This window comes from Penicillium daleae (assembly GCF_028827525.1).
Source record: "Penicillium daleae strain IBT 16125 chromosome Unknown utg000006l_segment0_segment0, whole genome shotgun sequence".
Classification (NCBI taxonomy): Eukaryota; Fungi; Ascomycota; class Eurotiomycetes; order Eurotiales; family Aspergillaceae; genus Penicillium; species Penicillium daleae.
Genome location: NW_026623154.1, coordinates 867,615 through 893,295, shown reverse-complemented (window position 1 = coordinate 893,295; position 25,681 = coordinate 867,615). Strand labels below are relative to the sequence as shown.

General features: G+C 49.6%; 11 protein-coding genes across 11 annotated transcripts; 6 read left to right on the top strand and 5 right to left on the bottom strand.

Annotated features, from left to right (window-relative positions):
• Positions 1 to 2,138: 2,138 nt before the first annotated feature.
• Positions 2,139 to 3,731, bottom strand: N7458_006096 (uncharacterized protein; the record flags this gene model as incomplete). The annotated part of the gene is made up of 1 exon (XM_056909478.1): positions 2,139 to 3,731. One exon carries the CDS (start codon positions 3,729 to 3,731, stop codon positions 2,139 to 2,141), a length of 1,593 nt encoding a protein of 530 aa, XP_056765182.1.
• Positions 3,732 to 4,932: 1,201 nt separating this feature from the next.
• On the top strand, positions 4,933 to 6,927 carry N7458_006095 (uncharacterized protein; the record flags this gene model as incomplete). The annotated part of the gene is made up of 6 exons (XM_056909477.1): positions 4,933 to 5,028; positions 5,094 to 5,268; positions 5,339 to 6,334; positions 6,393 to 6,585; positions 6,649 to 6,709; positions 6,793 to 6,927. The coding sequence occupies 6 exons, from the start codon at positions 4,933 to 4,935 to the stop codon at positions 6,925 to 6,927; spliced, it is 1,656 nt and encodes a 551-aa protein (XP_056765181.1).
• A 1,421-nt stretch (positions 6,928 to 8,348) lies between these two features.
• N7458_006094 (O-methyltransferase) lies at positions 8,349 to 9,738 on the top strand (the record flags this gene model as incomplete). The annotated part of the gene is made up of 4 exons (XM_056909476.1): positions 8,349 to 8,519; positions 8,578 to 8,710; positions 8,789 to 8,915; positions 8,973 to 9,738. The coding sequence occupies 4 exons, from the start codon at positions 8,349 to 8,351 to the stop codon at positions 9,736 to 9,738; spliced, it is 1,197 nt and encodes a 398-aa protein (XP_056765180.1).
• Positions 9,739 to 11,687: 1,949 nt separating this feature from the next.
• On the bottom strand, positions 11,688 to 12,782 carry N7458_006093 (putative mitochondrial folate carrier protein Flx1; the record flags this gene model as incomplete). The annotated part of the gene is made up of 3 exons (XM_056909475.1): positions 11,688 to 12,262; positions 12,322 to 12,564; positions 12,665 to 12,782. The coding sequence occupies 3 exons, from the start codon at positions 12,780 to 12,782 to the stop codon at positions 11,688 to 11,690; spliced, it is 936 nt and encodes a 311-aa protein (XP_056765179.1).
• A 1,431-nt stretch (positions 12,783 to 14,213) lies between these two features.
• N7458_006092 (U2 snRNP complex subunit HSH49) lies at positions 14,214 to 15,442 on the top strand (the record flags this gene model as incomplete). The annotated part of the gene is made up of 3 exons (XM_056909474.1): positions 14,214 to 14,233; positions 14,307 to 14,682; positions 14,750 to 15,442. The coding sequence occupies 3 exons, from the start codon at positions 14,214 to 14,216 to the stop codon at positions 15,440 to 15,442; spliced, it is 1,089 nt and encodes a 362-aa protein (XP_056765178.1).
• Positions 15,443 to 16,032: 590 nt separating this feature from the next.
• Positions 16,033 to 16,494, bottom strand: N7458_006091 (DUF2015 domain-containing protein; the record flags this gene model as incomplete). The annotated part of the gene is made up of 2 exons (XM_056909473.1): positions 16,033 to 16,352; positions 16,440 to 16,494. 2 exons carry the CDS (start codon positions 16,492 to 16,494, stop codon positions 16,033 to 16,035), a joined length of 375 nt encoding a protein of 124 aa, XP_056765177.1.
• Positions 16,495 to 16,949: 455 nt separating this feature from the next.
• On the top strand, positions 16,950 to 17,862 carry N7458_006090 (uncharacterized protein; the record flags this gene model as incomplete). Its single annotated transcript, XM_056909472.1, has 5 exons — positions 16,950 to 17,001; positions 17,070 to 17,164; positions 17,269 to 17,292; positions 17,395 to 17,519; positions 17,685 to 17,862. 5 exons carry the CDS (start codon positions 16,950 to 16,952, stop codon positions 17,860 to 17,862), a joined length of 474 nt encoding a protein of 157 aa, XP_056765176.1.
• A 249-nt stretch (positions 17,863 to 18,111) lies between these two features.
• N7458_006089 (uncharacterized protein) lies at positions 18,112 to 18,614 on the top strand (the record flags this gene model as incomplete). The annotated part of the gene is made up of 2 exons (XM_056909471.1): positions 18,112 to 18,254; positions 18,299 to 18,614. The coding sequence occupies 2 exons, from the start codon at positions 18,112 to 18,114 to the stop codon at positions 18,612 to 18,614; spliced, it is 459 nt and encodes a 152-aa protein (XP_056765175.1).
• A 1,057-nt stretch (positions 18,615 to 19,671) lies between these two features.
• N7458_006088 (malate dehydrogenase) lies at positions 19,672 to 21,178 on the top strand (the record flags this gene model as incomplete). The annotated part of the gene is made up of 8 exons (XM_056909470.1): positions 19,672 to 19,684; positions 19,740 to 19,771; positions 19,843 to 19,953; positions 20,075 to 20,162; positions 20,226 to 20,603; positions 20,688 to 20,772; positions 20,826 to 20,970; positions 21,038 to 21,178. The coding sequence occupies 8 exons, from the start codon at positions 19,672 to 19,674 to the stop codon at positions 21,176 to 21,178; spliced, it is 993 nt and encodes a 330-aa protein (XP_056765174.1).
• A 609-nt stretch (positions 21,179 to 21,787) lies between these two features.
• Positions 21,788 to 22,710, bottom strand: N7458_006087 (trafficking protein particle complex subunit; the record flags this gene model as incomplete). Its single annotated transcript, XM_056909469.1, has 4 exons — positions 21,788 to 21,919; positions 21,994 to 22,083; positions 22,182 to 22,299; positions 22,487 to 22,710. 4 exons carry the CDS (start codon positions 22,708 to 22,710, stop codon positions 21,788 to 21,790), a joined length of 564 nt encoding a protein of 187 aa, XP_056765173.1.
• A 639-nt stretch (positions 22,711 to 23,349) lies between these two features.
• N7458_006086 (uncharacterized protein) lies at positions 23,350 to 25,399 on the bottom strand (the record flags this gene model as incomplete). The annotated part of the gene is made up of 7 exons (XM_056909468.1): positions 23,350 to 23,818; positions 23,882 to 24,107; positions 24,171 to 24,276; positions 24,354 to 24,670; positions 24,739 to 24,810; positions 24,865 to 25,077; positions 25,252 to 25,399. The coding sequence occupies 7 exons, from the start codon at positions 25,397 to 25,399 to the stop codon at positions 23,350 to 23,352; spliced, it is 1,551 nt and encodes a 516-aa protein (XP_056765172.1).
• Positions 25,400 to 25,681: the final 282 nt, after the last annotated feature.

The window sequence follows — 25,681 nt, the reverse complement described above, 5'->3', positions numbered from 1 at the left end:
TACACCGCAATGATGCTAGACGACCCATGGCAAAAAAGTCGGGCACAATTTCTCCAAAAAAAAAAAGGCCAACATTTACTGTGGCTGGGGAGGAGTTGACAAGGGATGTCGAGGATTTTGTGTTCCCGGGATATATGCAGACTGCCGAGAACATGTTATACTGGGCACGTATATGCATTGTTGTGGCTGAGGAACGGAAAAGGACATGTTGCCACTTCCGAAGGTTATTATAGTATAAGAATCCACGTAAAGCACGTTCTTTTACAGCGTAGTCAATAGAGACTAGAAGGTCTTGGTGTGTAATAGTTGGTCGTTCTTTAATTTGATCCAGTATATGTTGCTTTTGATCCTCAGATAGATTCCCTGGTCTCCCTGACCGTTGTTGGCTTGCGTTATCCTTTCTTTTAGCTTCTTGGGTAATGGTATATCGTATAGTTGAAAGAGGTATTTCTGGATAAAATCTATGTATCTTTTTATAGCCGTATTTAGCCTGTGAATGAAGCTCGCAGATACGTGCCCTCATCTGAGGAGGGAGCTCCTTTGACCGAGCCATCGTATACGTACCCTAAAAAAGAAGAGAAAATAGGCACCCTTCCATCCCAGACTTTAGGCACCCATTGTATGTATCAGGCATCATAGCTAACCCTTTACGGCTCTAGGTTGCCCCTCGCCTACCGATATTCACAATAACTACTAGCCTTAACTTGCCCCGTATCTTGCCATAGGCCAGCCACCGCCGGATCAACTCAATTTTTTCCATAATCTGAATGGGAGGAAGGCAGATAGGATGACCGAACATTTAGTGTGGCTCCTAATGAGTGTTAAGATGAGACTTTGAAAGCAGACGTTGAAGATATGCTGCGAACGAAAAAGAAACGTCACTAGAGAGTTCGACCTGAAGGCACGGCAGTGACGATACAAGTGAATGACTGGTCTCAAAGAAATCTCGAAAATTTCTGTAATTCCTTTAATATTGACTGGAAAGCAGTGAAGCAGTTGCGTAAATGGAGCAATCTTTCGCGCAAATGGCCAGTCCTTCCGAGGACCTGTAATGGAATTTGGAGCAGGCAGAGTCAAACTTACAGTATCTGGTCGCAAGATGGCCAGAATTTCAGTTTCGGTGATCATACACTTGGATGCCAGAATCTGAGTGACTGAAAGAGCTACCGGCTCCCAGAGCTGGAACAAGCGCTCCTCATAATGATAGCATCCTAGAAGTTTCTGAAACCTGGAGTGGCATACTTTATTGAGTAGTCGAAAGGTTGACGAGTCTGGCTTGGCCTGCGTGCGTTGCTCGATATACACAATCTCGGCCGGCTTTTGTCGATTCCACGCAACGGTTCCCGTTCGACCCTGAGTGATGGTCAAGAACGGCTCGTGCGTGTTCTATGGGTCTTGATTGAGGAGAGAGAGTCCAGCAGGTGGAGCCCTGCCGGTCAACGTGGGTGACGTCTCTCTGTCTTGGGGACTCGAAGACGCCACTGTGGCACCATCTGGTGCAGCAAAAACAGACCCAGCGATCTGCGACGGGCCTGCCGTGCGCGGTCCTTCTAGTGAGTCGCCGTACCTCTGATTCTGAGTTCTGAATTTTAAGCGTGGGGGAGGCATCGCTGACCTTGTTGGTGCTGACATTGTGGCAGCTGAGGATGTTTTCCCGTAATTTATACTGTAGATGAAAATGATTGCTGTGTTTCTAGAAGATCCCTCGCACCCTGGAGATTGATATGTTCTAGCCTGTCATGGCGACAGCAGTGGCACTAACGGAGCGCTTGCCCGCAATCAGTGGCGGGTTTCAAGGTGACTTGTAGCTTCTTTACTCACCCCCTGAATCTCTCCTCCCCTGACTTCCCTCTTGCTGATAATAATGTCCAGTCTTTGCATGGGGGTTTTGCATGGGGATACTGGGGCGCTTAGCGTGTGCTCTATCTCCATCTACTATCTTCTGTAGTCTATCCTTCTGGTGCGCGAATTCTTTGGCGATGGTATTGTCTACGTGGATCCGAGGTTAATTCGTCCAACCGCGGATGTTACATGTGCGGTGGTGGATATATATTTCGCACCAAGAAACCCGTCTAGGGTATGGAACTAGCTACGGGGAATCCGTTTCTCTTTGGTTCTTTATCACGGCCTGCTGTCCGTTATCGATTATTTGACATTATAAGTCTCTCTGTCCGTTCTATCATGAGCGACTCAATGTGTATTCCCTCCTGGGCGCAGAATGTATACGAGATATCCAACCTGGCCGCAGACTGTCCCCTTGGGATATGTGTATAAGACAATGCCTCGATCCTTTGCCATACGGGAATTTGCTCCATGCACTGTACCATTTGCTCTTCCCCAGCCGCACCCTCTTCAATTTCGATAACCCGCTCAACCACCCTGGCAGTAGAGATGCTATCCCAAGTCGCCTCCCGTATTTGTTGCCGTCGCAAAATACTCAAGGCCTCACGACGGACGCTAGGATGCCGGCACTTAGCCCCAATTATGTAAAGAACGGGGATAAATCCGATCTCTGGCGTAAAAGTCGACCTTGACGACCCCGAATACCGCTGATGCGCCGCCGCTACCTCGCCCGCTAATACGACACATTGCTGGAACTGGGGCAGGAAATTGTCATAGTCCATTTCTCTGCCAGGTCCGTAACCACTGAGGAGAGTCCATGCGATAGTATATTGTAAGCGCAGGAGTGATACGAGAGGGTCAGTTTCAAAGTCTGACTCAGAGGGGCTGCCTTGTTGCAGGAGATTTTCGAAGAGACTCGACCACGTTTCCAACTGCCCGAGAACGATGTCCTTGAGTGAAGAAGGTAACGGCGGCATCATACCCGTCGGGGACATTTGTTGCTCTGTGTTGCGCAGCCTCATTACCTGAGCGACGAGAATCTGGAGGTGGTCGGCAGCTTGGTCGAGTGACCAAAAGGTACTGTCGAAGAGTGAAAGATGGGACATGAATGTCTCTTGGATGTCGGCTGGAGTCCAATCGACCAGAAACATGGTGGCCTGCATGTCAAGGCGGCGAATCTGTTTTGTGACCTGGCAGATAATCGCCCGAACCCCCGAGGATTGGGCATCGTCGTAGGTACAGTTGTTCAATGTAGCGTTGTCGATGTTGCGTGAGAGCGCCACACCTCCGCGCAGGTGTTTCAGTGCTTGTACGTCGTCGCCCGCCAGATGATCAAAGCAGGTAAAGAGATAACAGACCAAAAGCGTGACAGCTGTTATTTCGGCGCTGTCACCACTTTCCGGGTTCAGCAGAAGTTGAATGGCGCGGTTATAGTGAAGCAAAGGAGCCTTATCCGGTAGAGGGTCTTTCAAGGAAGGCGGTTGATACACCCGACCGTTAGAATGACGATCCAGGTAGTTTCGGTGAATCAAGGCCAGAGCAATGGCAGCATGTCGCACTGATGGCACTGTTTGGGAGAAGAACATGAGAGTGTTCCGCCATGGTTCGCAAGGGCGGTATTCATTCAGATGCTTGATCGAAATATCCTTGAAAAAGCACATTGCCTCTGCCTGGGTTGACCCAGTCACAGGTAAGATCATAAAGGATCCGAGATTCTGCAAAACGAGGCCATGGTATTTCGAGTGCCATTGCTTTGACTCGTACGCACTGATCGTGGTACAGGGGTGGTAATTGTCGCAGCTATCTGCTCTGTCGGCGATCTCCTTGTGATAATGAGTTGCTTCAATCTCGGTCTTCTCGGTCTTCTCGGTCTTGAATGCGAGGGGCATTTCACTATAGCCATCGCAGGTGCGACCGGTAGAAAGGCATTTCAAGCATGAGGGCCGAGATAGATCGCATTTAACTCGTCTTATCCTGAGGGATGTCAGTTTTGAAGTCTTTGAACACAATTGATCGCTCTGTAGCAATACGTAAACTCAAGACATACTTGCAAGTCTTACAGCCTAGTCTTGACTTTGGAGCGAACTTGCGAGGCTTTTTTCTCCAGGCTTGATTGCCCGTCTTGGTGTTCTTGTTCTTCATCCCATCCATCACGGTGATGTGAGCTGTATAAGATTTGCAGTTCGCACCGTTTCAGGCAGAGGTCAATTTTGAGGCCACCACGACCCGTAAGCCACCACCTGCATGCGTTGGCTTCGAAAGGGAACTTATGGGGTGCCGATGAAATTTCAAGATGATGATCTGTTCGTCGGCTCGCATGCCAGTGAGGAAGTCATCGCCACATCCTTTGCGATGGACAGCGGAGTAAGAAAAGGTGGACTGTACGGAGTACAAAAAACGAAGCTTGTGGAAAGACTGGGCTGATGGGCTGGTTCGTAAAAGCGGGGCACTTTAAAGCGGACTTCTCAGTGATGGTGAAGGATTGGATAAGTAGCCTAAAGCTAGACCAATTGGCATTAATCCTACTAAATAGAGTCTAGTGCGTTCATGATAAGTATTGATTGGCTAGTTCGTACACGCGGGACCCCTAGTGCATATTGTGATAAGTACTGATTGGTTAGCTTGTACAACCGGGGCGCCAAGGAAGGCGAGCCTCTTCCTCTTCAGCTATTTAGGATAAGGAGGGGACTATATAAGTAGTCATCTTTGTGGGTCGGTGGACTAAGAATGCAAGTATCCATACAGACAAGAGCATAAATCTCAATTGAAACGTGGAGTAAAGCCTTGGACCCACCACTACACTTACAGGGGTAAGATCCTGCTCCTCGCACCCGCCATACTTGGTTATACTTGTGGTGATCAAAAAAATATTGATTGGCTGGTTCGTACAAGCGGAACGGAAAGCGATTGTACGCAAGAAGAGGTATTGTGAGTTGATGGGAAGAATGCAGCTGCCTATTGAAACCGTCAGACTTGACACTACTATCTAAGGAAATTCAACTGGTATAAATAGTTCCCAGATATCGCCATTGTGTCGGCTCTTGCAAGCAACTGAACGGAAAGATCAATGAGAAGCCCCCAGGGATTACAATGGACCGACTTGTGAATGTGCTTATCCTTTTCATGAGCTTGGGATTGAAAGCCGACAGTTTGCATGATCGGGGCATGGCCTACGGATTTGACAATGTGAGTCCGGGACCTTACGGCACCACATTGCCCAAGGGTTTTAAGCCTTCTGACGAGCCATCTAGCTTGAACCATCAGCCAACCTCACATGGACACCATGTTTCGATGCCTTTAATTGCTCTAGACTGGAAGTTCCTTTGGATTATTCAAACAGAAGTCTTGGCACGACGTCGATTGCCTTCATCAAGCTGGCTGGCAAAAATGCCACCGTCGAGTCTCCAAGCATTGTACTCAACCCCGGTAAGATCTCAATTCTATCAATTATGCAACGTTGTCTGAACTTCATTTGACTGGACTGACACTTCGTTAGGCGGTCCGGGTGGTTCTGGTGTCGACCTACTCCTCACATACCAGAATCTCCTCGGGCAGATGTTTGGAGAGCAGTACAACTTCGTCTCCTTTGACCCTCGCGGTGTGAACAACAGTGGCTTGCATCTCGACTGCTTCTCGGGGGACGCAAAAGCAAGATCGGCTTTCTATCGACTGCACAGAACAGGCGCCACCAATATCTCATCAACATCGCTTGAGGAACAGTACTATTCAAGCTCTATCTACGGCGAGTGGTGCAACAATGCTGTCGAGAACAAGTCACCCTATTCATATTATGTGACTACGCCAGCAGTTGCCCATGATTTGCTCACATTTACCGAAGCCGAGGCTGAGTTGGCCGGTCAGTCACCATCAAACGCCAAATTGTGGTGCTATAGCGTCAGTTACGGTACTGTCATCGGCAGCACTTTCGCTTCCCTGTTTCCTGACCGCGTTGGGAGAATGATACTCGATGGTGTTCTGAACGCAGAGCAATATTATAATAACTATTGGACGGACAATGTTGATCAAATGGACGAGGCCATGGAAACATTCTCGACCTTCTGCTATTCTGCAGGGCCTGAAAAGTGCACATTTTGGGGACCCACACCGGCTAACATCACGGCAAGAATGGATGGCATCATCCGTCAGCTTCAGAACCATCCAGTCCCGCTAAGCGGCGTCGGAGATCCAGACCTGCCGACAATGGTCACCTATTCAGACCTGAAGGCTCTTTTTCTTAACACACTCTACATCCCACTGGCAAGGTTTCCAAGCATGGCCGACATCCTACACCAGGCCGAGTGTGGGAATGTGTCTGCTCTTGCGGGCATGTATGACCAGTCAAACTCTATAACCGATGCCCGTCTCGCCATTACATGCACCGATTCGTATCGGAGGAACAGGCTTACTACCATAGAAGAGTTCAAGAGTTGGGCGAAGTACACGATTTTCAAGAGCAAATACATCGGTGATATCTACCCCATCTTCCTGGAAGGTATCTTATGCCGATCATTCCGACCGCAGTTGCCTGATAGCATGGTAGTTCAAGGTAGTCAACACTCCTTTGTCTCTTTCTCTTTTTCGGCATTCTATAAATATCGTCTTCGGCAAAATGGGTGACCATCTGCATTGGAAACAAAATCTAACCAGGTTTGATGCAGACGAAATAAGTGCACTAAACATGCCTACGTCCTTCCCGATTCTCTTTGCGAGTAATACCATCGACCCTATCACGCCGTTGGAATCGTACGTTTCGGTAAAATCGCATCGACATTGGGCATGCTACTAGCTGACATTATATCTTTGTAGGGCGCGCAAGATGTCTTCTCGGTTTGCCGGATCGGTACTTTTAATGCAAGAAGCCGTTGGTGTAAGTTGTTATCAATTCTCAATCCTACAGCCATCTCGACCAAGAGTCTAGGCTTACTCGTGGGATGTTTCCTTTGAATTCAGCATACGGTCATCGACCAGGGGGCGTCAAACTGTTACTTTGGACATATTCAGGCATACCTCCAAGGCACAGTTCCATCGTCCAACACTATATGCCCCCGACAGTACATTCCTTTCATAGATGCCCCCCCTCTTTAACGATTGTCAAAGACATGGGAGAAAAGTTCGGTCAATTTCAGGAAAGAACTGAACAGTGCCAACTAAGTGCTGAATTGTCAAAGTATGTGGCTCATATACACTCATTCCAAGGTAACCTTTTCATATCTGTTGTTGATTCCTACGCTCCTTTTACTCTTTTGTTATTAGATTGTGTATTATTTTGTTCTCCCTTCATCTGAAATGTGGGTAATCCATCTGACCCTACAATCATCCCTGTACTATTTTCTTTTGTGATTTCTCCCTATGCGTCCATGACCTTGGCTACCTACTATGTGAATCTGCATAGCGGAAGGCTGAGCTGCCGGATTAGTGAACAGATTTTCTTGATATGTTTGGAAATCTGGCAAGTATAGTTACTTGACTCCCGTACCAAAGCACTTGTTTGACTCGATCCGAATGATGCGGAGATGCGCTATCCATAACAAGCGCGAATTTTGGCTCCGGCCACCTCCTGTAGCGCTGCAGAAGCTTCTCCATGAACGATTCGAAGAACGCAGCGTCAATTGAAACTTCAAAAAACGAGATAAGATAAAACCGTCTTGAACATATACCGGGAATATTTGGTAGTGTTGGTGCGGACGAAATTTTGACACTTTTAACGAACTAATAACTATAGAGACCGAAACTATCTATGCTAGTTAAATAGCCCTATTAGACCTCGACCTAAACCTTATAGCTACTTAGGCTACTATTAAGAAACTATAGCGCCTAAAAGACCTATAAGACTACGTAGAATACCTAAGGTCCGAAGTCCTAGGCCGAAAACCTAACGTAAGATAGTAGTGTAGGGGAATTGAATGACGGTGGGACTTAGTTAAATCAGAACTCTACCGGTCAAATTCTCTATTTTACTAGCGCATTCTTCTATGGCCGTTATAGGCCGCTGTAGACGAATATGGGAGGGAAAAGGTCATGAGGATATAGGGGATAGTTTAGCGGCCTTGGTCGCATTTATGTTAGTTATTCTTTGCGCGGTTAACATTGGCTAGGTACCCTCGCAGAGCAACGCGGCCAGTGCGAAGTGCATCAGCACTAATTGAGGTCCACGGGTGGCCTTGCGTAGGCGAAGGCCCTCTACGTATTCCAGCCCCTTTTTGACTGGTCGGTCAATCAATCGCTTGGTCGGCCGCGCGATGACTCGTGGACCAGTTATCTGTTTCTGCCAGGCATGCCCCTATGGCAACCTTGGCTTTCTGTCGTATGCAGTATTCAGCCGCAGGGAAAAATCAAGGCGCACAAGGCTCGGGTATAAGGATGATTACGTACCAAGAACGGCCTGCACTGAGGGGCATTCAAGTGGGTATAAAGTGAGCCCTAAATCCCAAGAATCATAAAGAAATAACATAATATTCCTATACTCCCCCCCCTGCTGCAAGCAATCTCTTCAAATTAAATTCAAAATGAGCGACTCGTTATCTAAAGCACTGTCTGCGGTGACCGAGGCATTGTCTAACCCTCCATCTCCCGTTAATATAAATCTGGGGACTGCCTTTCAGCTGTTGGGGGCAATGGATAAGCTTCGTGTGATGCTCGAGCCACCTAATTTGGCAGTTCTCAATCTCAGCCTTGCGGTAAGAAGCGGGCCAACCTGTCATTATGAAAATTCCGTTTGACTGATTTCACGAACAGCCATATGCTTTAAGTGCGACTCGGGTTGCCCAAGGGATGGGTGTCTTCAATGCCTTTGTTCGCGCAAATGGAACGAAAGATCTGACGCTCGAAGAACTTGACGCTAAGACTAAAGGAGATAGGCAGCTATTATGTATGTTGGTCATCCCGAAATATGAAGCGATATCTAACAGTGTGTCTAATGTCATTAAGCTAACTATGATCATCGTAGTTCGTATCATGCGTCACCTATGTGCATGTGATATCTTCACCTTGGTAGAGGGCACAAAATATCGGCCCTCTCAACTAGCGTTGCAACTAGCGGATGGCTCGCCCGTCGGTGACTGTGTGAAGCATTTGTGAGAAGCCCGTTAGGATTTCCTTCAAATCCATAGACTAACACCATCCCTCTCCAGCTACCTTAACATGAGAGTCACGAGTTTCTTGAATGAGTACCTTGAAGAGAGGAACTACGCCAACCCAGTTGACGCAACAGATACGCCTTTCCAGTACGCCCACCGGACGAAGGAAAACCCCTTCGAGTGGCTTGCCCGCCACCCGGCAGATCAAGCAGCCTTCAATTCCGTAATGACCATGAATCGCAAGCTCATCGAGACAGAGTGGTATGAGACCTTTCCAGTCGAAGAAAAGCTCCAGGTCTCTGCTGATAGAACCGTCCTCGTTGACATCGGCGGTGGCATTGGCCATGATCTCTCTCTGTTAAAACAACATTTCCCTCAGCTTCCAGGAAAGCTTGTGGTACAGGATCTCCCCGGTGTTATTAAAGATATCCGAGAGCCCTTACCTGATGGGGTTGAAGCGGTGGTCTACAATATGTTTGACCCGCAGCCTTTGAAAGGTGCCAAGGCATATTACCTGCGCACAGTATTGCACGATTGGCCTGACAAGCAAGCAATCGAAGTTCTCAGAAGAATTCGTGAAGCTATGGTCGAGGATTCTATTTTACTCGTCAATGAGCTCAATATGGCGGGATCCAATCCCTCGCGCATTCAAACTGCAATCGACCAGGACATGATGGAGGCATTCTCCTCTCTAGAAAGAACAGAAGAGGAGTGGAGAGCTTTGCTCAACAAGGGCGGCTTCGATGTGGTGAAGGTTTGGAAACCTGCAGTCAAAGGTATGGTTGAGCTCGCTCTATATGAAGCAGTGCCAAAGCCTTGATGAAGATTCAAATTCGATTTGCGCCAACCTAGACCAACGTAGTACTCCGGGGTGCTAATTCTAATCTGAAATTTATCTATATTTGTTCCATTACCACTAGTAGAGTGCTTGATGACAGTTGTCTGCTAGCTACACTAGATCTCTCGCGTATTTTGTGTAGACAAGCTAGAATACAAAACGTATCATTGATGGATTTATTTATTTAGCTGAAGCCTCGTTTTGAGCAACTACTAGGTACTTCAATTGGGATTTAATCCCAGGAACACCCAGGCTAGGTCCTGGTATTATTATGTTTCCAATAAAATCAGCTTGAGGATTTCAACGCCACACCTGGGTTACTAAAGTATGAGGACTTCTGGGGCTGATACTGCGCTATATCAAAGAAGGAGCACGATGTGACCTCTTTGTGAATGAAGTTCTCCTGACTTGGTCGCGTATTCTCCCGAAAAGACAGCATTCAAACCTAGCGACGAATCACAAGTACTTCCTCTATCCCACATGAAGTCAAAACCGCTCGCTTGGACTTTGAATACTACTATCTGCTCATTTGCCATCGTTGAATCTAGTCCGTAAGTGTCCACCGGTTTCTCTGATGCCGTCTCCTTCAGTAAGCTGCTTTCCCTATAGCACAGTCAATAGTCACCCATTTTATTCCTGCATTATACACCCCACCTTCGCTCGATATAAGCCTTTTTTCAGAGCAGAATTTACACATCAGTTAGTTAGATATGATAGATACCCAACATCTTCTCGGTACGAACCGAGAAGCTTGAGACATGTTCACCTTCTGCCAGTGGGAACGAGCATGAGAATTCTAAATGCCGAGATTTTTTGATCACCATCCATGCCCTGGAAGATGTTGGGTTGAGTAACTCCTATCAAGCTTTCCGTAAATCCGTGTAGCTCTTCTGGTTAACCCATATAAGGCGACATTCTGGCTCTCCTTTTTCAGAATCCAATCTGGTATTACGGCTAGAATCATCAATGCAGGCCCGGGGGCGAAAGTCTGAAAGAACAAATATAGTTCTCATATTCTGCATTTTGATTCTAAGTCCTTGGCCGAGTAGTATTTTCGACCAGCCTTTAGATGCGAGAACTTTACCTTGAGGGAGTCGCTGACCTTCATAGATTGTTCGTCATGAGTGTAGTTATCTCGCCAAGTTAGATATAAAGGTTCTGAGCAGATAATTACAGATTGTGTTTACCACCAACTGTGTTTAATTTATCCCCGATAGATACGACTTAGAGGGCAAAGAGAAAATTTCGGACCATTACAAGTTCTTGCACCGGCTATTCAAAACTTGGTCCTTGACTAGTAGTATGAATCATACTATAAAAGACCATAATTTGACTCAGGGAATTTCGGTGCCATCGAATGTGTAATACTCTGATTATTGTTGATATTAGTGCTGTGGAGCGATGATTGGTAGAGAAAAGGACTTGGGAGGACAAGAATAGTATACACTCTATTAGAGATTCGTGTGTTATCCAACATCATGCGCAATTTATTCGCCCTGGTATCCTTAGAGACAGCTTCCCGCGGAGCTAGCTAGGTACGCAATTTATTTAAATTTCATCTAGAGTTCAAAGAACTGTTTTCAAAATACTACAGGTTTTGTATACGCTTGCTTTTCTTTTAGCAGGTATTGTGACCTGTCTTCAAACCCAACCAACCTGGCGTGAATATTTACGATTAAGACGTTATCAACAGTGTAATGCGCGTTCCTCTTGAAAGTCCTGTGTCTCTAAACTCCGTGTGCATGCAGACCAAGGAGTGTCCAGGAGTTTGCATGTCGGTTCCTGTCAAATGAGCCAGGTCTTCGGCGATGTAGATGGGATGTTTCATGGCCCACATGCGATCTTTTTTTCGTCTTTCTCACGTCTGACGAGACAAGATGTGGAAGAGCATCGAGAGATTAAGGTGTATTGATGATGTATCGGAATTGGAACTAAATGGCCTCTGCTAACTTCGGCATAAGAACCTTTGTGTTCTCATAGACGAGAAATGTGACCCAGGTGCTTGGCAAAACTCGAAGCAAATTCGGGCCCAGTCCTTTGTAAAAACCTGCAATACCCTCCTTTGCCCAAATCTGACCGATTGCATCCATTACCCCCCGGTACAGTATGTGAGCTTCATAGGTCTGTAGCCGCGATCTGATGACTTGATACGGATAAGTCACACACCCGGCAAACACTTTGGATAGACCGGAGAGGACCAGGAAATCCAGGTTACCAAGCTGTTTTGTCACCACGGCATCAGGTCTCCCTTTCGAGGACTCATTATGTAGCGCCCGGGAACGGAGAACCTTCAGCCTTTCGTAGGCCATGAACTGAAAGGCGCCGTGGCTGACTCCGAATAAGGAGGGAACCAATCCACGATAGAAACCACGCATGCCTTCAGTGCGGTAGATTTGCTTCACGCCAGACATGAACGAAGGATAAGCCCCAGGGGATTGGGCACCAGTCGCGAGCATGCGGGTTTTGATGACCCAGATAGGGTTGGTAAGAACAGACGTCAAGGCCCCTAAAATAAATACATGAGAAATTAGAAGATCAAATAGTTTTTAGCTGGTGAACACGGACCTGCTGCGCTCGAGGCAAGAAAATAATCAGAAGATGTGAGCATCCAGTGTTCTTGTCCTCGGTAGATGCGAATGGCGTCCTTGAGACTGCCATAGCATAAAAAGTACAGGGCCCAGCTTGTCGAGTTTCCAATCAGGTTGGGAGCCAGACCACGGTAGAAGGCACCGAGACCGCCCTCATAGGTGGAGATTTCACGGATAATGCGCAAAGAGCTGCCAAGCCGGGAAGGTGATGATCGATCGACTGAGAAATTAGCATTAGTCGAGTCAGAACCCAAGGAATTATTCAAATCAAGAATAGGGGGGAAAATGGGCTAGAAGCGGGACTTGTGCCATCATCGTACCTTGAAGACGGGTCTTCACCAGGTCCAGCGGGTGCACACAGAGTGTCGAGGCAACCCCAGCCGTGAATCCAGCTACGGTCTCCACAACGGATGAAGACAACCCATCCTTGCCAGTCATGAACACTGGGCTGGAATCAAAGAAGGTCGATGAATTGAAGAGATGCACTGGTGACAGCTGCTGCTGAGTTGATGTACCTGAAGAGTTACTCACAACGAGTGAATAATATGATTGTCGATATCGGAGAGCGATGGCAGAATGCCGCCATCTCCGATATCTGTTGGTCACGGGTCACCCAATCACGGGACTCAAGGAAGGACCAGGAGGGTGCTATATTATTCTACTGAATGGACAAGAGATAGGGTAAATTACGAAGATCATGGAGAGAGGCATATCAGACCTCGCTTAGTAGTGGCTCATACACATCGAATTAAGAATAGAATGGCAGTTTTTAACCCATAATCAATTAACATCCCATGTTTCATTTAAAAATACATATCAAGAGACTCAGGTGTGGAATTGTACAGCCCGCCCCCGACTTCAACCGCCGAAGAAAAAGAGGGCCGGTCATCGCTCTAGAGTGGGCGAAACGTGATGAAAGAGGCCAATGGATGGAACTCCAAGAGGTCCCTCAATGTGGCCAGCGGAATGGTCCTTTTGTGTCAGATGGATGCCCTGCAGCGCGACGCTTATGCCAGAGGCGAGAACAGCCTAATCAACCAGGTTAGGCAGAGGCGCTTGAGGATTCGTGGACTTTGCGACCTACTTGAACAGAGACGGCTTAGGCTCGCTGTAGGAGTAGCCTGTGCGTTGCGCATCAATAACCTGATCGTATCCGCATTGAATGACGACTAGGAGAAATTCGATTCCGACTTACCAAGGTAGACAATCAGAGGCAGATAACCGCTATCAGATCCAGTGTGTCAGCTCGGTGATGAGAAGGGTATTGAGAAGGTGGCAGCTGGATGTTGCGGGCAGGCCGGGGGCCTTACTAGTGGATCGCAACGCGGGAAATATCGATCACCTTCGAAACGCGCTCCTGTAGAGAAAAAGAGAAGACCAGATTAGTGATCATATAACTGTTACGGCGAGGATGCCGGGACGGAGGGCCTACCTTGGTCTCCTCGGAGAATTGAACCATGATGAATAGTAGGAGTGGAAGAGGTGGGAGGTTTAGAGAAGAGTGATCCGTCGAAAAGGAACGAAAGAGTTGTCAGCACTAGAGTGGAAATCCGAAAGATGAGGTGGGTTGGAAGGGTTGGAAAGATTGATGGTGGAAAGCGGAGGTTAAAGAACAGCGGGAGCTGCGAGAAGTTGCTCAAAAGTTTTCGGAGGTCGGGAAATCCAATGATCACCGATCACTGCCGCTCCCATTTCCAACCACCACTCAAGGCCTCCCCTTTCACCCTACCCACCTCCTTCTCTACTCTACCCCGGCCTCGGCAAATACAAGACGAATCTACTACTGAGAAGTTTTCTTCGTTCTGCCTGTCACAGTTTTTCGTTCGACCTCCAGATTTACCTCTTGCCGCAGCTGGCGTCGTCGCCGTTATGTCTGGCGCAAGACACTGGTAAGAAGATATTGTGCCTCGTCATCCCAGGCTTCCAATCGAAGTGCCCCTCGCACTAACAACAGAAAACCAGGGAGCAAGACAAAGAGGCCACGGTCTACATCGGTAACCTGGATGAGCGGGCTTCCGATAGCTTGGTATGGGAGCTCATGTTGCAAGCTGGGCGCATTGTGAACGTCCACCTCCCTAAAGACCGAGTCACACAGTCACATCAAGGGTATGGTTTCGTGGAGTATATCAGTGAGGAGGATGCGGAGTATGCCTCGAGAATTATGAACGGGATTCGCCTTTATGGCAAGCCTATTCGGGTGAACAAGGCCTCCGCAGATAAGCAAAAGTCAGTGGAAATCGGCGCCGAACTCTTTGTCGGAAACCTCGATCCCATGGTTTCGGAACAAGTACTGTACGACACGTTCAGTCGCTTTGGCAGCTTAGTCAATTTGCCCAAGGTCAGTGCCCCTTATGGTCTCTGTTCTGTGAGAGACACAGCCCGAACGAACGCTAATTCGAATATAGATTGCTCGGGATGACAATAATCTTTCCAAGGGTTATGGGTTCGTGTCCTTTGCCGATTTTGAATCCTCCGACGCGGCCATTGCCAATATGAACGACCAATACCTTATGAACAAGCAAGTTTCCGTACAATATGCCTACAAGAAGGATGGCAAGGGAGAGAGACATGGTGATGAGGCCGAGAGAACGCTGGCAGCGCAGGCTCGGAAACATAATGTTCGCCCACCAACGCAGCAGGTTCCACCGGGTCAATTCTCAGGAACGGGTACCGGTCCTTCTACTACCCCTGCCGCTATACCAAATGGCGATGCTTCTCGTCCTGTGAGCACTGGTCCACAGACGCCTGATCTTGGAATGGGGAGGAGCATGCCAATTCCGATGAATTATCAGAACGTCCCTCCTCCTCAGCAGGGCCGACCGGGGCCTCCTCCTCCTTCATCCCTCATCACTCCCCCGCCAGGCCTCCCTGCCCGTCCCCCGCCATCTCAGGTTGGCTATGGCGGCCCTCAAACCTTCCTCCCTCCGGGATTCAATGGCGCAGGTCAGCAACCAGCCTATCCCACACAAGCGGCCGCACCACCGCCAGGGTTCGGCCCTCCTGGCTTTGCGCCTTCAGCAGGGGCCCCTGCGGTTCCGGGGGCGCCCCCTTCGTTACCTCCTGGGTTCCAGCAGCCAGGGTATGGAACAGGTCGTTGAGCAACCATAGGTGGCGTTTGGTATGCAGCCATGGGCTGCATCATGTCGATAAATTCTTTTTGAAAATTGTCTTTGCGCATGCTACGATCTAAAGATTGAACACAAAGCGGCTACCTCAGACTTCAGGGGTTCGCTTGTACATAGCATGCCTCGACTAGGGTGGAGACGACAAGGCTGGCCACACGTTGGAGTCCAGATCACATTGACTGATCTGCGAGATTACATGACCCTTGTGCTCTCAGCGGGCTCCTCCGACATGAACAGACACGGGGAAGCGGCGTCCTGGACGCCAGCCGTTGCTCTAGCTAATCACCTCGCGAGGCCACTCCCTTGCCCAATCAAATGAGATATGATAGAAAGACATTCATGGAGGTCCTTGGGAAAAAAAAGTAGAGTGACGCAATAATTTAGATGAAACGCACTGTGAGTAACATGATGGATGAAGTGCTGCCATCATGATTTGGCCTGAGAGATGTAGACCAGAGGTACGATACCAGATTCTTCAGAGGTTGCAAGTAAGGGACAAGAGGAAAGAGAAGTTGAAAAGAGAGACTCAAACGAGAGAAAGTGCTATGCGTTTGTGTATGAGATCATGAGAACGAGACAAATTTGGGGTCTCGGGGTCGACCATCGGGGCCAATATTGTTCTTTGCGAATCGCTGTTCCGTGTAGATGCGACGGGCCTCATCAAAGTTGACCTTTCGAAGCTTCATGATTTTTTGAATCTCCCGCTTGGCTGTTTGATCCAATCCAGCTCGGGTATCCCCATCTGCAACATTAGCCGTAATGTCGAATTGCGAGGAACTCAAGCCGGCTTCCAAGTCGGCGGTAAAGCTGGAGGGAAGGCGATGGTAGATGTAATGAGGGACTGGCAGTAGATTGATCCATCGTGATCGGGTGAGATAGAGCGCTGGAGATTGTCGTTAGCCTTCATTTAGGGTAGATCCGAAGGGCCCATGTTTGTGCAAAGAAAGGTTGAGAACCGTTTGCGACATACCTGTTCCCGCGATGATGACGGAGAGTATAAGGGAGTAGAACAGGAAATAGGTCATGATGAGCGAGGCACAAGTAGGTCAAAGGAATCGAAGGAACTTGAGCGCAGGCCGACCGAAAGGCTTCGCGAAGCCAGGCGTTGGAAAAGCCAGGCGTTTGGAGGGATCGCAACAATGAAGAGGAGGCGGAACACCACAGCCTTAGGCAGTCGTCATCCGCGACGCCCGAACTCGCCGAATGGGGAAGGATTTGATGCCTGAGAAAATAGGCGTAAAGAGGTTTGAAGGCCCTGAGGCAAGAATGGAATGAGCTCCGATTAGATAAGGAGGATCCAAGCATCCAGGCATACAGGCATCCAGGCATCCAGGCATCCAGGCATCCATGCGGGCACTATTCCCAAAGCGGCCTGCTTAGCGAGGCGTCGAGTCGAGAATTCCATCACACAAGACGTCCCCGACCACCACCAGAAGGCGATTCACGATCCAATTCCACCGAATCCAGCATTCCCGTCACCATGTCCGTCCAGCGCGCCAACGTCTCCAACGACCTGATCTGGCAGATCACCCGTACGTCTTTATTTTCCGCCTCCTCGAATTTTTGGACGAGCCCGTGACTGACAGCTGTGGCATCATAGGTAACCAGAATGCTTATCTGGTTCGCCGCAACACTGGTGGTGGCTCCCAGTTCTCCCGGGACCCCCTGAACCTGGTCAACAAGCACTCCTTCAAGGTACGATGGTGCAATTGATGTTTTCGATGCCGGATTCCGGATTCGAAAACCCCCACGTCAAATGAGCTAGTAACGCGAAAGCTAACGGAGGGAATTTCTTATAGTACGCTGGCTACACCAACAACAAGGTATTCAATTACTCACCATTGCACTTGACATTCCTATCTCCCTGAAACCCCCAATTCAGGCATTCGACAAGACCTTAACTCACCACCATATGTCTCGTCCAGGCCGTCGGTGTCCAGTCCACTGAGAACGGTGGTGTCGCCGTCATCACCAAGAAGCCCGGCAACCCCCAGCAGCCCGCCCAGAACCAGGTCACCGTCACCTACGGCCCCAAGACCGGCATCCGCAAGTAAGAAACCCCCGAATGCCCTTTGCGCCAAGTCCCGTGAACCGTTGTATTTCCACTCTTACGTCTTTTGCGATACACGCGTGGAATCGGGAAAATTGGTTCTATCCAACTTGAGACCACCAAAAAGGCATAGTACTGACCGGAGTGCGTGTGTGTGATATCTAGGATCTACAAGGGTGTTGCCAGCAAGACCGCCCGGCACGGTTACCGCCCTGATGTCCGCGAGGAAGCCGTCGCCCGTGTGAGCGCCCTCCGCCGCTCCCACCAGCCCAAGAAGGAAACCCCCGCCTCCAAGCCTCGTGGTGCCCAGGCCCGCAAGGCCGCCGAGCAGGCCTCCGAGTAAATATGTGTCGCGACGAGCAGTGATGAAGGAGTCAAAACGATGGAGGGGCGAACGCGCATCTAAGGTGGATCGGCATCGGGCATCCTGAATGAACAAACCGTATGCGCGCGCCCAGTGCTGGAAACACGATGGAGACGGTCCATGTAATCTAGCAAATACACTTTTTTTCTTTTGCTCCGCGGGGGAAAATTGCCCGACCCCGGTTGTTTGAAGAAAAGAAAGAAGAATTCAATTTCTATAAGAGAAACCATGATCCTCGACATTCGGAGATACGGAAAAGATCTCATCAGCTCTGTTGCGGGTGTAGTAGGAGATGCTCACTGGGCAGCCGATTCGTCGGGCCGAATGGAAATCAGCCTCGGGCCTAACGGTCCGAAGGTGAATGTGGGCGCGTAAGCCAGACTTTAAGAACAAAGACTGGGGGGGGGGGGCGCAGTGGAGAGTTCGACAGAGGCATCGGTCTACTGGACCAGGTTCAGCGGGGAGGCATGATGTCGTTTGCCGTGGAATTAGAGCGCCCTTTTGGAGGGGATCCCGCCTTTTCCCGACGGCGAATGGACCAGACTGTCAAGGGTTCCGAGAATCACGGGCGTGATGAGACAATAGCCGAGATCTGTCCAGGGCAGTTGCCGCGAATTACTCCTGAGAAGAGCAAGTCGGAACAGAAGGGCCGGGAAGATTTGCCTTGCTGGGATGGAAAGGAGGAAGCGGAGGAGGGGACGGATGGTAATCATGGCTGGATTAAGTATTGACGAGACCGTGATAGTAACATCTTCATCCGCTAGCTATACGGGATCAATATCCAGACTAGTGGAGGTAAGAAAACAGAATATAGTTACAAGTATACCACAGTATACTCTTGTTGGACAAAAAGTAGAGCAGTTCCTTTGGCTGTCAAGATTATGACTATCCTCGCTCCTACGGTCTGCTCTATTCAGTTCCGTAATAGGGGTCCTAGGGACTAGAGTAAGTGGTCGGACTAAAGAACTGGGACTACTTCGAATGTGGTACTAATAGTACCAGAGTACTTAGAGTACCAGAGTACCATAGGGACAGAGTGCTCCGCCATGTAGCTGAGAACAGTTCTCTGGAAGTACTATGTACGAGATGTCTGGGGTCCGTACCGTAGTCGTGCGAGTTTGTACGGAGGTAGTCAGAGTCGTCCACATGACCTGCGGAGAGTTGCCAGACCGGGCAGCCCAATCCAGTAAAAAAGCGAGGAGCCACCAACTGGATGATGATGATGATTAGTATTATGATGATGATTATGATTACTAGGGTAGGAGATTGGATCAAGTAGTGACCGACCATTGATTCCTAAGGAATGAGCTAGAAATAATATAGAACGGGTCTCAGAATAGGTCGATCGATCAAGAGTGTACTCATCGGATCGAGTACACTTCTACAGTAGATAGAGAAGTACCGATTATAGAGCCCTTCCAGAGACCATCGAGGGGTCTAGCCTGACCAATGTACAGGACAAGCATCGCAAAGAGTCATCGAAGACACGATTAATATTAAGCACGAGACTAGCCAAATACCAACAATATAGTAATATATCAATCCTCATCTAACTGTACAGTAGTCAGTTAGTTAGCTTGTGAAGATGACGGACCACCCGATGGGCAACTCCGGGGTTGCCCCTCAATCCGCGCCCCTCCTCCTCCTCCTCCTCCTCGTCTTCCTCTTCCGAGTTCAAATAAATAACCCGATCCCCTCCTTCCCTCCTCTCTTCTCCTCTCCCCCTCCACAACCCCCTTCCCACACTCTTCCATCAATTCTTCACCTTTCTCAACCCCATCTCACATCATGGTCAAGGCTGGTAGGTTATCATGATTCCGGTTCTTTACCCATTGACTGACCCCGATTGCGCCCAGTTGTTCTTGGTGCCTCTGGCGGCATTGGCCAGGTGAGCTTACCCCAACGAGATCTCAACACCAACATCTCATGCGCTAACAACTATCCGTTCCTATCGTCCAGCCCCTCTCTCTCCTGCTGAAGGCCTCGCCTCTGGTTGACGAGCTTGCCCTCTACGATGTCGTCAACACCCCCGGTGTCGCTGCCGATCTGTCCCACATCTCCTCCGTTGCCGTACGTGAGAAGATCCTTTCCGTTTGCCCAATTTTCCGACTCAATTCCTTTGGGTGGTCTATATAATCGCAACAAAGATGCTATCTGGCCGAGAATGTCACCATCGCTGACTGTCAGCTAGAAAATCTCTGGCTACCTCCCCAAGGATGATGGCCTGAAGCACGCCCTGACTGGCGCCGACATCGTTGTCATCCCCGCTGGCATTCCCCGTTCGCACCCCCTCCCATTACCAATGATGGTGGAGCGTATGTCACTAATGCTCTGAAATCCAGGCAAGCCCGGCATGACCCGTGACGACCTCTTCAAGATCAATGCCGGCATTGTCCGTGACCTGGTCAAGGGCATCGCCGAGTTCAGCCCCAACGCCTTCATTCTGGTCATCTCCAACCCCGTCAACTCTACTGTCCCCATTGCCGCCGAGGTCCTCAAGGCCGCTGGCGTCTTCAACCCCCAGCGCCTGTTCGGTGTTACCACTCTGGATGTTGTCCGCGCCGAGACCTTCACCCAGGAGTTCTCCGGTCTGTCCGACCCCTCTAAGGCTACCGTCCCCGTCATCGGTGGCCACTCCGGCGAGACTATTGTTCCCCTGTTCAGCAAGGTCTCCCCTGACTTCAAGATCCCTGCCGAGCGCTACGATGCTCTCATCAACCGTACGTACTTCCTTTGCTTTTCGTCTCATGGACTCCCATAAGGTTCTTCTCTTGTCGAGTCGCAGCTATTGACCTTCCCTACAGGCGTTCAGTTCGGTGGTGATGAGGTTGTCAAGGCCAAGGACGGTGCTGGTTCCGCCACTCTGTCCATGGCTTTCGCCGGATTCCGGTACAGTCTAATCCCCGTCTGCTCATGCAAGTTCTATCACTAACCTCTTGCAGTTTCGCCGAGGCTGTGATCAAGGCCGCCAAGGGCGAGAAGGGCATCGTTGAGCCTACCTACGTCTACCTGCCCGGTGTCCCCGGTGGTGAGGAGATCGCCAAGGCGACCGGTGTTGACTTCTTCTCCACCCCCGTTGAGCTTGGCGTAAGTTGACCCAGACATCTCATTGGTTTTGGGGCTCGAATGACATCCGCTAACACAATACATACAGCCCAACGGTGCCGAGAAGGCCACCAACATCCTCGGTGGTGTTACCGAGAAGGAAAAGACTCTCCTCGAGGCTTGCATCAAGGGCCTCAAGGGCAACATCGAAAAGGGTGTTGAGTTTGTCAAGAACCCCCCACCAAAGTAATACTCTCCCTCCTCTCTCCGTGTCTCCCTCTCCATTCCCCCCCCCAATTGTCTCGGCCCATTATATTCCATGTCGGGTTCTTCGATCATTCCTATACCACATTTCATATCCGCCGACAGGCCCCCCATCTCATTCTGGCCTCGGAAATTGCAGAACCTCGCTAATTATGATTCTCGCGGAAAGATAGGCTTTAAGCGCGAGGCAATGAGATTATGAACGACCATGGAAGACGAGCGGAGGATTTCTCAGTCCAGCGACACGGTATTCCACAGATAGGCGAAAACCATGCGCATAAAGAATTAAGATTATTTGGTTCAAGCCTTTGTACTCGTTATTCCCTCCATTTTTTGATATTCGTTCCTGCGTAACCGACGACCACAGAGGCTTGTAGTGGTGATGGGGAGACCGTCATCAATAGAACGAAGGGAGGATATTCGGCGGATGGCACAAGCAGAACCCTGGCCGGCCCTGCCGGCGAGGGTCCAGAAAAGAAGCGCCAAGTCGCCAATGGAGCGATACAAATCCCCGGTCGTGGTCCAGGCCTGCCTGGACAGTATGTAACTCCTGGGTACTCTTAGATCTGGCTGCTCTCCTGGTTCCATTTCCAATTCACGGCCGAGCCTGCACCGTCTTAATTTGAAACGTTGCTCCTGGCAGTTCAGACGTCTCCGCCTGCACGGTTGTGTTGATGCCCAGGTTGGCCAGAGCGCCGCGAATAATACCGCAAGGGAACCACAGGTACTAAGATTTTTTGGATCACCATCGGTCAGCTTTTCTGCAGGTACATTACCAGCGGAGAACGAGAGGTGTCTTACTGCTTGCGCCATTGTAACAGCTTCAGCTCGCACGGCCATGCTCATCCGAGCAAATGGGCGGAATGCGCTATCAGTCAACACGTAGACTCCCTATCCAGTCTCAATTAGCGTCACGATGGCCCATCAAGTCCAGCCACGGCAGAAATCCCCGCCGCGAGGACTGCTTTGCGGTCTGGCGGGCCACATACTCGGTGGTTTGTTTTCAAATTATCAATTTGTTTTCTGAATAGCACCGTCCACAGGTCTTTGCAGAGAAACTTGATCACGTCGAGGTTATCGGTAAATCGGGGGCGATCTTGGGAGAACCTGGATCAATTGGGTCGGTGTTAGTGCAATTGTCCAGGACTGTACACAGATATTTCCGTATGCCGCCTAAAACAGTCTGAAAGTGGCAGAAGGCAAGCGGAGGTTTCCAGGAGTCTGCGATAGTCGAAAGCACACCAAGAAGATTGCGAGATTGCGGGGGATGTTGTGTTGTGTTGTGTTCACGCACCTCTCAGCAAGACCCTGTCCCACCCGGTAACCCAGCGACTCGAGACGGAAATATGTAGACTCTCGCACCTCCTCATCTTCGGGGTTATCATCTGTGGCTAGATCCTTGGCGAGACGTTCGGCCATTGGCACCAGCTCGATGAGTAGGAAGTCGAAGCATGAGGAGCTCAGGGCGCGGGCATTTGGATCGGAGACCGATAATGAGGCTGAGGCATCGAACGACATTGTGGGAAGAGGGAGAGAATATTCGAAAGGAGGCGGTAGTGGAGACGAGGAGGTGGAGACTGAAGCTGAAGATGCGAAGGTGGTTTTTGTCGTGGTGGATGTCAACAATTGGAGGGGGGAAATGTACGGAGTACACTGGACGGGAAGTGGTTTCACGTAGTCAGCCAGCGGAGTTGGAGAATTAGTGAACTAACAAGCTCGGCATTCCCCACTTCCAACAACAGCTCCGTCACTGACATGACACGACATGACAGGTTGATAATTACAGACTACATCTTTTGAAGAAAGCTTCAACTAATACATCCAATGGAACAACCTAAAGTCCGCAAAAGATGAAACCAAGTCAACATGTTGATCATTACTGACAAGATTCATACAGTTCAATTCCAGGTATGGGATGCTTTTTATTGCTGGCATCGGACAGCCACACGTGCTCAAGGAAAACCCGAATGCAAATCCCACGAAGACCAGGGGTACGCCAGAAACACCATGGCCAGATGCATGAGACATAAAGGGGGAATGGGGGATCAACAAAAGACAAGAAAGGATAGGGAATAGAAGGCCAGCCCAAATGAAGAGGTAGAGAAGAGCAGCTAAGACCACGCGAATCCGATGAATCACGATCCCATGATCAACACCCTAGTACGGAGGGGGTGGATAAGCTCGGTGATTCAAAGGGCTGTTAGCCACTGGCTGGTGAGAATCATGCGATGCTATCCCACGAACACCAAAGTTCAAGGCGGGACGTTTCACCGGAGGAGCTGGCGAGTCATCATCGTCGTCGTCGCTGCCAGTGAGATCGATGACCTGCGCAGCAGACCGCTTCTTGCTTGATAACCGAGCTGCCGAGGATGGGGTCGATGCCTCTCGGGACTTGGATTGGGCTGGCGTGCGCTCCAGCATGATGTTTACAGACATCGGTTCTTGTTTCACCGTAGAGACTCCAGGCTCGCTGATCTCGATTAGATCATCGTCATCATCGCTTGCGGGCGTTTGTCCGCCTATGTTCACTGTGTCTGCATCGGTGGGTGCGGCCCATACGCCATCCGGCTCCACGACGACGGAATCTACATCTCGTGACGTGGACCCGAGAATATCATCGACGTACCTGAATGGTCACAGTCAGTTGCCAAGTTATGGATCCACAGGGACATATTTCATCCAAACTTACTGGTCTACCTGCAACGACTCGAAACTCGTGGACTTGGAACATACTGGACAGGTCCAGGTGGGAGCCTGCTTTTGCAGCTGTAGAAAGGATGCTGCATCGAAGCACTGGTTATGTGTGCACACCACAGAACGACAAGGAACTTGGATTCTGAGCGTTGACAGCGGGCACTTGAGCGACATGATACTTGATGTCGCAACTATATCCGTGTCATCTGCGCGGTTTTTCACTATAACGGACATGTGTCAGAAGGCAGAGTCCAGGGTACAGAGGAGATGAATATTGTTCTTACTTTCGCGGATGACCTGCTCCTTTGAGATGATCTTACGAGATTTGAGTTGCGAGACAAGCTCGTCAACGGGGTGTTGTCGGACAAGGTTGGCAACCACGAAGAATTTCTTCAACAGAGTATCAGCAACACATTTCCATGACAAATTATAAGAAATCCGAAGATAGCCTCAAGGATAAAACACACCTTTGTTGTTAATGCATAAGTTATCACGATGTTGTTAGGATAATTTGCCTTTTTGCGTATATGGGCAGTGACATCGGCGGGTTGAGTAGTACCAGGTCTATTCTTTAGTCCGCGGAGATTGGCCTTGACTTCATCAAGGTTTGCCTTTAGCTCCACTTGATGGGGGAAAGCAATATCCGACTTGGTATACTGCTTAAGGCCCGAGTCGGCTGCACAGTAGACCATCACCCGAAGGTTGGGGTCGGTTTGCAGATCCGATGCCGTGGATACACTCAGGATGACCTTGAGCTCAACACTATCCCTTGTCTGTTCACGGACTGGTACATGTTAGCAAGATTGATCCGACTGTAGGTAACGGGCAGGGTGTGTAGGCTGCAGTGTATACCTTTACATTCCATCACCGAAGTGAGGGGAGTCAAGATCGTGAAAAATGGGCTTTCTTTGAAAGAAAGACGACCTGAAATCCTGTCAGTCATTACTAGTGACATTATAAAGGCAATAGGTGTCGAACCGGGTGAGCTGGAATGGGAAGCCATGGTACCTCCCAGAGATGCAGGCCGAGGTTGTGACGGTGCAGGCTGAGCAGAAGGTGGAGGAGGAAGCTGATAACTGGGCGAGGAAGACTGAAAAGCTGAAGCACCAGGAATTGCAGTCTGGTAAATGAGTCGCCTCAGGGCGTCGTAGCGGGCCCCATTACCCTCCGAATTGGCAAGGCGTTCAAGATCTATTGCCGCGAAATCGTCAGTGACTTGTCGATAAAGGAAAGTGCAGTGCGCAGATCAACATAAGCAAGGAATTTTGGTAGAAAACCAAGAAACAAGCCATAGAATAGGCAGATATATCATTCAAGGGAAAAGAAAGGGACCGGAACAGAGGGAGAGTAGCAGAGATAACGAACAGTCAATGATGCGCAGCTGCAGTGATGCCTTGACACCGGATACTGCGAGTCCCTCATTGCGTAAAAGATCCTTCAATTGTGGATTTGTGAGAGTCTTGATGAGAGCCACGAGATGTGGAATCTCAGACAGCTGGCCAGAGGAAGCCATCGTGGTCGACGGAATGTGAGTGTGGTGTCGTGCGGCTGTGATTCAAAGGACCTCGAATGGGCATCGCTCAGGCAGAGCGCAATGCAACCAAGCCAGATGTATAGGAGGTGGACATATACATCGCTGAGTCGCGACCCAGGCTTGGAATTGCGAGAGGGAGGGTAGCCTCGTGGAAACGAGCCCGAGTGAGGTTCTGGTTTGTTCGGCGGCGGTTGTCCGTTCCCCGAAGGCGCCTTGTTGCGGATGACATAAGACGCCCGCCTATCGCGATAAAAAAAAAAA